This window comes from Gopherus evgoodei, chromosome 1 (assembly GCF_007399415.2).
Source record: "Gopherus evgoodei ecotype Sinaloan lineage chromosome 1, rGopEvg1_v1.p, whole genome shotgun sequence".
NCBI lineage: Eukaryota > Metazoa > Chordata > Testudines > Testudinidae > Gopherus > Gopherus evgoodei.
In genome coordinates, this window is record NC_044322.1 from 32,738,003 (window position 1) to 32,751,356 (window position 13,354).

General features: G+C 44.3%; 1 protein-coding gene across 4 annotated transcripts in view; it reads right to left on the reverse strand.

The window, feature by feature from the left end:
* The window catches only part of ALKBH8 (alkB homolog 8, tRNA methyltransferase), a 100,885-nt gene that overhangs the window by 38,496 nt on the left and 49,035 nt on the right, over nucleotides 1-13,354 (reverse strand). For all 4 annotated transcript variants that reach the window (XM_030560755.1, XM_030560763.1, XM_030560746.1 and 1 more), the window contains 2 exons: nucleotides 10,236-10,342; nucleotides 2,331-2,482 (listed from right to left, as the gene is read on the reverse strand). In XM_030560755.1, coding sequence (XP_030416615.1) covers nucleotides 2,331-2,482; nucleotides 10,236-10,342 — 259 coding nt within the window. The remainder of the gene's footprint in view (nucleotides 1-2,330; nucleotides 2,483-10,235; nucleotides 10,343-13,354) is intronic.

The window sequence follows — 13,354 nt, forward strand, 5'->3', positions numbered from 1 at the left end:
TTTACTTAATAGGAAAACAAACAAAAAAAGAAAAAGAGAAAATCCATTAAAACCATAGAATATAATGAAGACTTTGTAAAAGACATCTGTCAATATAGCTGAACTGCAGATCAAATTGTGAGTCTGAAACACTTTAAAACAAACAGCCAGTATATTAATCGACTTACTGCCAAGTTATTCAAGGTTCCCACCAGCTTTAGCTTCCAAAATGATACATTATCACTATGTACTGTCAAAGATCATGTGCTTGCTGTAATAGAGCCTCTGCTACAGTGTGTATGTTTTTAAAGGTGAAATGCACCACTGTTCACAAGGGCTAAACACTATGTAAATCCCTGTTTTGAGGGCTTAAATGGTGCATGTGTCCTGTGATGTCTGTCTATTGTGACAAAGTTCCTCCTCTACCTTGGTGGGTTCTGTGCTTATTGGCAGATTTGCTCACCTCACAGATTCACCCTGTGGGTCGGGAAACAGCCCAGAGACCTTCCCCTCTGGAAGAAGCCACTGTCCAGGTCAATTCCTCCTGTGTTTGATCAGGAGTTGGGAGGAACCTGGGCCCACCTTCTACTCCGGGTTCCAGCCCAGGGCCCTGTGGACCGCAGCTGTCTAGAGTGCCTCCTGGTACAGTTGTGCGACAGCTACAACTCCCTGGGCTACTTCCCCATGGCCTCCTCCCAACATCTTCTTTGTCCTCACCACCGGACCTTCCTCCTAATGTCTGATAACGCTTGGACTTCTCAGTCCTCCAGCCGTATGCCTACTCACTCTCAGCTTCTTGCACACCTCTTGCTCCCAGTTCCTCACACGCACTTCCTCTCCTCTGGCTCCCCCTTGGCCTGACTGGAGTGAGCCCTTTTATAGCATCAGGGGGGCCTTAATTAGTCAGGTGCTTAACAGCCTCACCTGACTCTTAGCAGGTTAATTGGAGTCAGGTGTTCTCATTACCCTGGAGCAGCCCCTGCTCCGGTCACTCAGGGAACAGAAAACTACTTATCCAGTGGCCAGTATATCTCCCTTCTACTACTTTGCTGTTCCCAACTGGCCTGGGTCTATCACACTAACTAAGGTACAGTAAGCTGTCATGGGATAAGAGGGAAAGTCCTCTCATGGATCAGTAAGTCCAAAGCAGACTCCAAAGAGTTACAAAGGAATCTCACAAAACTGGGTTACTGGGCAACAAAATGGCAGATAAATGCAAAGTAATGTACATTAGAAAACATAATCCCAACTATACATATAAAATGACGGGTCTAAATTAGTTGTTACCACTCAAGAAAGAGATTTTGGAGTCATTGTAGATAGTCCTCTGAAAACATCCACTCAATGTGCAGTAGCAGTTAAAAAAGCTAACAGAATGTTGCGAATCATTAGGAAAGAGGTGGATGATAAGACAGAAAATATCACATTGCCTTCCTATAAATCCATGGTATGCGCACATCTTGAATATTGCGTTCAGATCTGATCATCCCATCTCAAAAAAAAAATACTGGAAATGGAAAAGGTCAACAAAAATGATTATGGATATGAAACAACTTGCATATGAGAAGAGATTAATAAGACTGGGACTTTTCAGCTTGGAAAAGAGATGACAAAAGGAGGATATGATAGAAGTCTATAAAATTATGACTGGTTTGGAGAAAGTAAGTAAGAAAGTGTTATTTACTCCTTCTCACAACTCAAGAACCAGGGGTCACCAAATGAAATTAATAGGCAGCAGTTTTAAATTTTAAAAAAGGAAGTATTTCTTCACACAACACACAGTCAGCCTGTGGATCTATTTGCCAGAGAATGTTAAGAAGGCCAGGACTATAACAGAGTTCAAAAAAGAACTAGATAAGTTCATGGAGGATAGGTCCATCAATGGTTATTAGCCAGGATGGGCAGGGATACAAAATTATGCTCTGAAGTGTCCCTAGCCTTTGTTTGCTAGAAGCTGGGAATGGATGACAAGAAATGGATCAATTGATGATTACCTGTTTTGGTCATTCCCTTTGGAATGGCACTGGCCACTGTCGGAAGACAGGATACTGGGCTAGATGGGCTATTGGTCTGTATGGCCATTCTTATGTTACACAAAATTCTCCTGCTGAGGAGATGTAAGTGGGGGAAAGTATCCATGCACTGACACTGTATCATATTGCTTTTAAAGGGAAACAGTGGCCACCCAATAAGCTTTGTTCTTTGGCTACACAAGGAAAATGCAACCTTTGAATGTGAGGGCTGCTCATAGAAATACCAAACATTCATTACACATGATTTCAAATAACTGTGCTTAAGGGTCTGATAAAAGGACAACACACAGGATTCAATGATCAACCCAAGACACTTACTGCAGTTGCAAGGGCTTCTCCTCACTTTCCTAAAAGTAAACGATGTCCTTGTTCCCCTCCTGTTTAATGTCAAATCTCCAACATCAGGAGTGACTGATCCAACTTTCTGTCGCTCAGATGCATGAACGATATCAAACTTTCGAGGCATGATCCTAATACAAAATAAAGTGATTATTTAATCTGTACTGGGCAAACTGCTCATTGCGACAGATGGAGCGATTTCCAGCCATATCCTTGAGAGACCTCATTGAATTTAGTTTAAGTAGCTTTGGGGCCATTGTACTAAATGAATGGTTTATGATTATTGTGAGCTAGGCTTGTATGTAACCTCTCAAGAGGGAGGTGAATGCAAATGCCCTGCCTCCAGCTATGCAAAAACCCAGCCTCTTGAAGCTATGCCCTGAGGAGCCCACTGTCTGATTTCTTTCTCCTGGAATCTGAAGCTCAAAGGCCTAAGCTGTACAAAGACTGCACTATTCACGGATGTGCTAGGTCTCAGCTAAGGCTGATATGAACTTGTAACCACAGGAAAAGCCCTTTGTGGGATTTGAAGGACTGACTCCTACCAGAGCTCTTGTTAGAGTTGAGGTGATCTCTGGTAAGCTTATTAGCATGCCTTTTATTGTTTTTAATGTTTTTCTGTCATGCGTTCACATTCAGAATAAATGTGCTTGCCTACAAAGAGCTGACTGGTAATTTAACCATGGCAATTACACTGTTTATAGCCTTCAAAGAGAAAGCAACGTGCAGACGCTGGCCTGTGTAGGCAGTATGGCTTGCTGGGAATACCGAAGGGTAGGCAGGGAACTGTGCAACCTAGAAGAACCCTGGTCAGGAGGGAGAGAGACATGGGTCTCTGCCCAAGAGAGGTGACAGCTGGGGAGCTGGCAGCCTAAAGTGGGTGTCTGTGAGGGACCATGGAGAGGGAATACAGGTGCAGTGGTCTTGAACTGTAACATTCATAACTAAGGCTGCATGTCTGTCATGGAAATCATGGATTCCATGACCTCCGTGACTTCTACAGTGGCCAGTGCAGCCTCTGGGCCAGCCGCACCGGCTGCTGCTGGAGCAATTTGGTTGTGGGAAGGGGCTCAGGGCTGGGGCAGGGAGTTGGAGTGTGGGGCAGCGCTTACCTCGGGAGGGATCCCTGGAAGTGGCCAGTATGTCCCTGCAGCTGCCCTAGCCGGGGCACCGCTCCCGCAGTTCCCATTGGCTCCGATTCCCCGCCAATGGGAGCTGCGGAGCCAGAGCTCATGGTGGGGGCAGCAAACGGCACCCCCCGGCCTTCCCTCCCTGTAGGAGCTTCAGGGACATTCCGGCCGCTTCTGGGGAGCTGCGCAGAGCTGGGTAGGAAGGCTGCCAGCCCCGCCAACCCTCCCCACTAGCACCAGCAAGGGTTCCGGGCTACGTGCCGCCACCCAGTCCCCTCTTTCCCAGCACCAGCGAGGGTCCCTGGCTACCTCCTCAGTACCCACAGCAACCCCAGACCACCCCCCACAGAGCACCCATGAGCCCCTGGCCCAAGTTTTAGTTAGGGGTATATAGTACAAGTCATGGACGGGTCACGGGCCATGGATTTTTGTTTAGTGCCCGTGAGACTTACAGTAAAAATACCTTTGACTAAAATGTATCCTTACTCATAACTAATTATGTTTTTAGAGGGCAATTCTTAAACAGATCCTGCTACAAATTTTATTCCAGCATGCTATTTAACATGCTGTTGCATCTCTAATTGCAAATATGCAACATGCAATCCACCAGCATTACAAATGCTGTATAGAGTGGTCTCCATTAAGGAGGCAGGATTTCCAAAAGTTACCACACAGCGGTATCTGAGATACCACAGCTAGCCTCATACTTGAGGATCTCCAATACTACCGGTGGTGGCTGTTAGCAAGTCTTTGCTCCTTCAGTGTGAATAAGCCCCTTCACTTTCAGTTTTAACTGATTTTTACTGAAAAAAATCCCGGGTTTTACAAAAAGTATTCTTCTTTTTTTCCAATTTTCACCCTACTTTTGTATAATTCAAATATATATAAAAATAACTTGTTTTATTAGGAAAATGCAATACACTGCATGAGCTATATGTATTACAATAATACATTAGTCTGTGTGTATATGCAAAACTGCCTGTTGAAGTAAGGTTAGGTATGAATCTAGAAGATACACACAATAAACAAACAGGCACATGTGCCAGCTCTGAAGTGCGTGAGCATCTGAATGTACTAATGAATCTCACACCCATTACGTACACATTTCAAGCTATCAGCAGATAAAGATCTGACGCACTAAAATATAAAGAAAATGAAAATCTGTATCAGAGTACTTTCAGAAAACAAGGAAGTGTTTGAAAGTTTAAAAAAAAAACAAAAGCAGGAGAAAAGGATGAAGTTGAGTGTATGTGCTACAAATGGTGTGGCCCAATTATTATATATAAATATTTATAGGTTAATAGTTCTAAGTCTACAACAGTAAACTGTTTATTCAAATAAAAAATTATATTTGGGGATTAGAGATGTATTGTTTTCTTAAACTCACAGATGGCATTGTGTTTTGAATTTGTTTTAGTTCTGCAGCAAACCACAATGAATTCCGTTCATCAAAGCATTAATTTACCGAATAAACCCCAATATTTACCCAGAAAAATCATTGTTTTTTCAACTGATTTTCACCTGTTTTTGTTGTAGTAGTAATAAACACGAATAAATTCCCAGGAAAGAATAAATAAAACAAACACTAAAAATGAAGGGCCCTATGTATGAAATAGCAAGACTTGACTAGTATTGAATAGGGACAAAATGAATAGGATTCTATAGACATTTAACTGCAAAATTACTCAATCTATACATTGTAATTGAAAATGAGATCATTTACATAGGATTTTTTGAACCATGCTAGAGAAGTTTATGATAGAATAATTTTTTCTATGAAGTTCTATGGGCTCACCTGTGAACCCAACAATGCACAGGATTAAGGGGATTATGGAGGCCCCTTATTCCCATGTGCAGGCTCACACATCACCAGACCTGTGGTAGGAGAGTAGGAGGCTGCTACTCCCTCTTTTATACAAGTGTTCTGGGAAAGATAAAACCTTAACTTCACCCCACCAATATGCTGGCCAGCACTGAACTGGCACACAGGGAGAAATGAGTTTCACTAAGGAAAAGGCTGGCACAAGTTTAGCTCCTCCATGGAGCAAAGGGGGAAACAGGGACAGAACTGTGACCCTCAGAAGCACTGCCTCTTCGTGAGGCTGCGCAGCTGTGTGCAGCCCCTTACTCAGGCTGGACTGCAAGGTGCCAATCCAGCCCTCTAGGACTGTGCCATAGGGTTTTCAACCTATTCCACTGCAACCCAGAAAGAATTAGACTCCAAAGGGAAAGCGAGTGGTACAACAGGAGTCAGCGGATTTCGCTACTTACTGAGAAATTTAATTTTTATTACAGTTTCCCCCACACACACAGGATCTGTTTTTGGTGGTTGTTTATTTTGCTCCCAGATCCCTATACTATGAGCCAGAGAAGATGAAAGATGTCTTGAGAAGAACATTTTTAAAGATTATCGATATCAGTCTTGATTCGCAACAACCTTGCTTTTCCAGCCCTCTACCGTAGGTGAGCCAAGTAACGTGACAGTTCTGTAAAACATGACTAATGAGGATGTAATTCTGCATACCACTGGTTTGAAGGACATAGTAGTAAACCTCACCAGCCCACCAGAAAAAAAAGGACATATCAAGCAGGCAAGACAGGAGCCAGGAGGGCTGCCAATGAAGCCCCTGCAGTGATTTCATTTTCTTTTGGCTTTGACCCAGGTCTTGTGAGGAAGAATGGAGAGGCAGAGGCATTTCAGCAAGGTCAGATTTCGATAATGAAATTATTTTTGTTTTTCAGTTTGTTTTAGGGTAATGTCAACAAACATTTCGTACAACTCTGAAAAATTCTGGCTTTCATAATGAAGAGGTTCCAAAACTGGAATTTTGCACAGCCCTATTCAAGCTAGACCTGGCTGTAGGGTGACAGGAAGCACAGAATCATGGGAAAAGAATGAGGAAGCAAAGCAGAGAATGTAGAGATAAAGGGGACATAGCTGCATCCACATGTGCTTTCCCATGGCTTTCATGCAAAATAAAGCGGGAAACTTCGGAACAAAGTTGAGACCTTTCAAGGAAATAGCTCGACACTTCAAAGTGGTTATTGTTACACTGAGGCATTTCCTGAACTTCATTATCAAGGAGATTAATATAGAAATTTCCTTAATAAAAAGAACTAGTCTCTGAGGAACTGGCCTCGTACTGAAGCCCCTTCAGAACTCTCACTTCAAAGTAAGCACTGGAATCTCAGCAGGAGAGGAGTTCGATGTAATACTGACTTCCATACTGGCAAGCTGAATAACCTTGCTAGGATCAGACAAGGAGATAGTTTATTCGTATCTTTTTACAAAGCACAACAATCTCTTCATTATCTCTAATTTCTATTGTAACTTTTACCAAGTAACACTCACACCATCCAATCTGTATATATACCTGTCTGAGACGACAAGTGCACAGTGAACCTCTGAAACTTGCTCAAGGTCACATGCAAATAATCAGATTTTTTTTAAAACAAGGAGAGTGTTTTTGCTCTGGTGCTTACATCCTGATCAGCACTCTCTTTCTCCTGGGAGAATTATGCACCAAAAAATTAACAATACTGCACAAAATATTTGAAGAGTCTGCAAAATTCTGCATATTTTATTTGTTAAAATAATACAATTTAATCATGCCAGTTTCAACTATTTTGGTAATTTATTTCAAAATATCTGTCAGCAAGTATGTCTGTAGCAAGACAGACCAAAAAAAAAAAAAAAAAAAGATTCTGGGGATTTTTTTTTTTTGGACAAATAGGTTCTTTACTAGGCATATTAATACAGAATGTTGAGTAATTAATTTAAATGACAATACAGAGCTGTATTTCCTGCACCTGTCAGAAACCGGCATAATGGAGGAGCTGAGGGAGAGGAAAGGAGCCTAGAAGTGAACCTGGAGGATGTAGGTGCCAGAAGGTTTTTTCTTTGCAGAGGGCGGGATTGTTAGGGAATTGGGAAGCCTCCCCCATGCAGACCCTAGCTGATCCCAGGGCTCTCCCATTCAGTCAGACACATCTGCCCCTGTCCCTGCACCCCTCATCCCCATGGGTCTCTGCGGTACCCCGTCCCCAGGCAAAGCTCTCACCCCACAGCTCCTGAGCCCATGACCAGTCTGTCCCGCACACTAACCATTCTGTGACCTCCCCAGTAGCGCTGTGTGCCCTACTCTGACCTAACCTAGCTCCACGGGCAGGGTGCTGTGATGAACTTTAACTCCTGGGGAAAATTCTGTAGCACTGGGCATAGCATTTTTTTTTCCTCGCATAAAATATGTTTTGCTTAAGAAATGCTGTAGTTCTGCCTTTTTCCCACCAGAGGCCGCTGTGGTGCCAGAACAGCCAGTTGCTTTCATGCAGCTGACTGTTCTGGCACCACAATCGCCTCTGGTGGGCAAAAGACAGAACTGCAGCACTTCTTAGGCAAAATGTATTTTATGCAGGAAAATACAAAATTATGCGGAACAGACGAATTCTGCTCATCTGCAGATGTGCAGAATTCCCCCAGGAGTACTTCTTGCTCATTAATTTACACAGTCTCCCTATCGGTATGTTCAATGAAGTGGCCTCTTGTATCCTGCAACATAGAGAAAACTGGGGTGCCCTGGCTGAAAACAAGAATGCAGCAAATTAACTTCCTGTCTGGATCTTCCACAGATCCAGAGAGGAGTAATGAGGCAGAGCTGGAAATGGAAGGCTTAATAAGGCAGTCCAGAGAAGCCTGGAATCTACAGAGAAGCAGCTACCTGTGAGCCAGAAGGAAGGAGTCTCTGAGAATGCACAGCTCCAACTGCATGGCCAGCTTGTGTATGTCAGCCTTGCTCCACTGAAGTCACTGCTGTTGTGGGGTCATGTGGTGGCCCATTGTACCAACTTACATATTTGTACTCAACCAAATAAAATACCCATTGGAACCAAAATGAAAAACCCTGAAGGAAGTGCAAGGCTAATTGTACTGACAAGGCAAAATGAGTACTTTGTCCTCCATATCTCCTTTCCGATATTATCTAATTTGTTTCTTAATCCTATGCTGCTCTCAGAAACAGGAGCTCCTTTTGAAACAGGGAAAAAATAACACTTTTCCCTATCTACGATGTTAATAGGATTAAATGAAGTCTCTAATTTCCCTGGCATCCAAGTACATGCGATGAAAACATTTCCAGAATGATTTCAAAATTGAACCTCTTGCTCTCAGTAATTTGATTTGTAAGAAGCAGATAAAAAGCAATACAGATGATCTTAAATACATCACGATTAGTTATATTTGCAAATGAAGTGACTACATTTGCTTCCATGGCAATTATCTAATTTTGTGGAGACTGCAACTGCATGCTTCACTGGAAGGCTACACACCACACCAAATGTCTGTCTAGTTGTGTCTACTCTCCTTAGTTTCTTTACTATGAAGCACCAACTGTTGAAAGTGTCCATTTTAGACACAAAGGGCCAGATCCTCATCTGGTGCAAATGGACATTGCTCTATTGATTGCATCAAGTGGCATTTGAGAGCAAAGAAACTAAGGGGAGCAGAGACAACTAGAAAGATATATGAGGTGGGTGTTTTGCCTCCTAAGCATATGCTGAAATCAATGAAGCTATGCCAATTTGCATAAACTGAGGATCTGGCCCACAAATGCCTTTTCAAAAAATATATGTGGATCCTTTTGAAAATGTAGGACAAAGCATTTTTAGAAAAGGGGGACAAAGTACACCAAAAGCCTGGCCTGGAATTACTGCCTCCAGGGAGAAATTCTTGGGATCCCTGGTTTGAATCCGGCCCGAGTCTGTGGACCCAGAAGACTGATCATCTGAAGACATGTGAAATGAACCGGTGATCTCAGTCTGGTTCTTAGTTGACACGTGCCCACAGCACAAAATCCACCACAACTGGCACCCTTGTTGTAAGTCTCAACAGTGAGGAGAGGGATTCTGCTGACATGGCAAGTGAACCATATTCTTAACGCTGGCTAGAGACAATCCCTGCAGAGAAAGGTTGAGCGAGGACAGCGCAAGAAGCTCATATTGCTGATCAGCATGTTGGATTTATTCTGTCAATAAAGAAAGGGCTTTACTGCCCGGAGTATTCAGTATGATGGACTAGGGAGACAAATGATCCCATATGCTGATTTCTATGTTCCTAAGTTCCTGTCATATGTGTTTCCCAGTTGTGCATGATTTTAACAGCATGTCTTTAACCTCTATAATAAACAACACCTCAAGATGCATTCATCAGGAAATCTCCACTGCAGGAACCCCACTTTGTTAAGGCCACTTTGTGCTGTATAAGCAGTCAAAAGTGGCCTTAACCCAGTTGGAGATAGCTGGTAGAAGGACCCAACCCCTGTGCTGACAGAGGTGGGTCCACAGCCTCCTGAACTAAAGCCCTCTCCAACCCAAACCCAGGCACAGGGAAGGGGAGGCAGATGTGTCAGGGGTCAGACATGGGTTGGACGAGGTGGGGTGTAAACTGGAGTTCTATTATATCCAATCCTTCACCAGCAGAAGGCCCCTGAGCAATTTTATGCCAGTGGTGAAAGTCAGGACTACCTCTTTGCAGTTCTGAATCAGTGAGCTGCAAATGATTTCCTACAGCCCCCTGCTTTTTCACTTGGTCTGAGCACACCTTGAACAGATGGGAGAATCATGTATATTTAATGATATCATTCAAGTCCATTTCCTTCAGAACAGATTTAAATACAGTACATTAAGTGGCAGGGGGAAGTTCTATTCATCTCCCATTTTATGTACGTCGTGCAGTTAACGTAGGAGTTTCAGCACATACCCATGAGTCCACAGATATCTGGATTCTCCAGTCATCACCAGCAAACTCCGTTGAGGCAGCATAACCGCCACTGTACGGCCATCTGGGTGCTTAAAATCCATTACAATCTGAAAACAAAGACAAAACCTTTCACACTGATTAGTATTTATGCAGCCCCATGAAAGGGCATGGAACTGTGCAGACAAAATAAAGTCTGCTGGGCCAGATCTTCAGCCAGTGTCGATTGGAATAGCCACTTCTTTCTTTGAGAAGCCAGGGCCTCAAGGTCTCCCCACAGCCCTTAACATCTCCACTCTTCACTACTGCTAACTCCAAGCACTCAAAAGTCTGAGGCAGGGTCCAAAAACCATGAAATTTGTTTTTGTTTTTTTAAGTGTCCAGACTTTAAAAAATAAATTCTTTCCATCTAAGGTATTTATACGGCCCCCTTCACTGCAGCATCTGAGCATCTCATTGTCTTTAATGTATTTATCCTCACAACATCCCTATGAGGTAGGGAAGCACTATTATTCCCATTTTAGAGATGGGAAACTGAGGCAAAAAGACACTAAGTGACTTGCCAAAGGGCACATACAAGAAGCATGTAGCAGAGTAGGGAATTGAACCCACCATCTCCCAAGTCCTAAACTAAAGCCCTAACCACTGGGACATCCCTTCCTCTTGTAGTTTACCTTCTGATTTCTGAACAATTCTGGTGTATTTGGGTCAGACTTTTCAAGTTTAACCCTTATGGTTATGGATAAGAGACTTTTTTTTCCCCTCACCAAAAGCTGAGATTCCACAAAATCAAGCAACTCTAGGAACTGAGGCTTTAAGGAAAGCACCAAATATCATGAAACTAGGAACAAAATGATGAGATTTGGCAACCTTATTTTGTTCCTGGCTGCCTATTCCCTGGATTTATTGGTACACATTTTTCAAATTGGGGAAGGCCCTGATGAGGAAGATAAGGAGCAAGGCAGACAGATGGCACTTAAAGAAGCTAGGTAAGAGAAGACTTACCCTGAAAGAAAGGAAGACAAAACCATATGAGAGGCAATGTCTCCAATTATGCTGAAGACCGAGTGTCATGTACTGGCCAGTGTTGCCACCTGATTTGTAACCTACCAAGTATGAGACTTAAAAAAAAACAAAACTTTTTATGATATGTTGAATCCAAACACATTGAGCCATGTCCAGCCTATGGACATACAGAAGTTTAGCAAAGATGAAATGGTGCAGTGATCAGTCACTTAGCAAAGAAAGAAAGAAATGTGAGGCAGAGACTGTCATATTATACTCTTCTTCAAAAGCTGCAAATTAACAATTGAAATAGTTTTCTTTAAAATACACCATCACCAGTGCGAACTGGGAAAATCTTTAATGGCATTTAAATACATAGGAAGAGCTCGTTGTTCATGTTCTGGTAGCACCCACAATCCAGGCACCACTGTGCCAAGGGTTGTAGGAACACATACAATGACAGGGTCCCTCCCCTGAAGAATTTACGATCTAAGCTGAGACAAGAACCGATGAGTTTAACAAACCACAGCACTGAAAGGGGAGGGAGGAGGAGTGTAATAGGAATAAGCTTACATGGCTACAGGTCACCTGTGTTGCACAGGAGCGGCACCAGGGTTTTTGCCATCATAGGCGGTAGTGCTCCTCCTCTGAGCATTCGGTGGCAGGGGTCCTTCCACTCCACATCTTCGAGGCACTTCGGCGGCAGGTCCTGGAGTGAGTGAAGGACCCGCTGCCAAATTTCCGCCGAAGACCCGGAGCGAAAGGACCGCCCGCTGCCAAATTTCTGCCGAGGGTGGCAAAATGCCACCCTGCAAATCCTGCCACCTTAGGCGACCGCCTAGGGTCACCTAGTGGAAGCACCAGCCCTGGTGTTGCACTGTTTGATGGTTCTGAAGCATAACATACAGGGCTTGATAAAGCCCTGGCTGGGATGATTTAGTTGGGAATTAGTCCTGCTTTGAGCAGGGGTTTGGACTAGATGACCTCCTGAGGTCCCTTCCAACCCTGATATTCTATGATTCTATGATAACTAAATAGCAGCCCCCACCCTCATACTTATCAGTTGGCAGTTTCCTGTAGGCATCCCGTAGTGCAGTTTCCTGTAGCCCAGAGCCCTTTAAATCCCGCCCGCAGCTCTGGCAGCCAGGCTGGGGATGGGATTTAAAGGGCTCGCAGCTCCCGCGGCTGCAGGGAGTCCAGAGCCCTTTAAATTCTGCTCGCAGCTCCGGCAGCCGGGCTGGGGCCAGGATTTAAAGGGCTCGCAGCTCCCCACCACTGCAGGGAGCCCCAAGCCCTTTAAATCCCCCCCGCAGCTCCGGCAGCTTGGCTGGAGCCAGGATTTAAAGGGCTCAGAGTTCCCCCGGCTTGGAGCTCCCGGGGAGCTCCGAGCCCTTTGAATCCCAGTCCCAGCCCAGCTGCCGGAGCTGTAAAGGGGATTTAAAGGGCTCGGGGCTCCGCGGCGGCCAGACCCCCAGGCCCTTTAATTTGCCCTTGAGCCCCGGGGGCTCCCAGCCACCTCTGCAGCTGGGAGCCCCAGGTTGATTTAAAGGCCCTCGGGCTCCCAGCCACAGCCAGTGCCCCAGGGCCTTTAAATCTTGAGAGGCCCCACCTCATCCAGTTGAGGCCACGTCTTCTCTCAGGACTCCGGCAGTACCGGTAAGTCCCGTAAGTTACTTTCACCCCTGACCCCCTCCTACAGCCCCTCCTGCACCCCAAACCCCTGCCTCGGTCCCTCATATAATTTCCCCACCCAGATGTGGCCCTCAGTCTAAAAAGTTTGCCCACCCTTGACCTAGAGCAAACAATAATTTGACTTTTTTTGTCTTAGCAACAAATCTGAGGGTCAGACTAAGAGCCAGAATTTAGGAACACACTATGAACATCTGAAGGAAGGGACTGTAATTCCTATGTCAGTGTTTCTTGTTTCCACCTAGAATCATCAGACCTGAAGACTTAAAAACCTAAACAACATAATTTCTGCCACTCTTAGACTGTAGTACAGTAAAGAACATTTAACCCTGCTGAGTTTTTGAAGACCTCTCTTCTCATCTCTCAAAGAACTATTGCTGACTGAAGTAGATAACACTCCCACACTTGTGTGTGTCTCTAGCCTATCA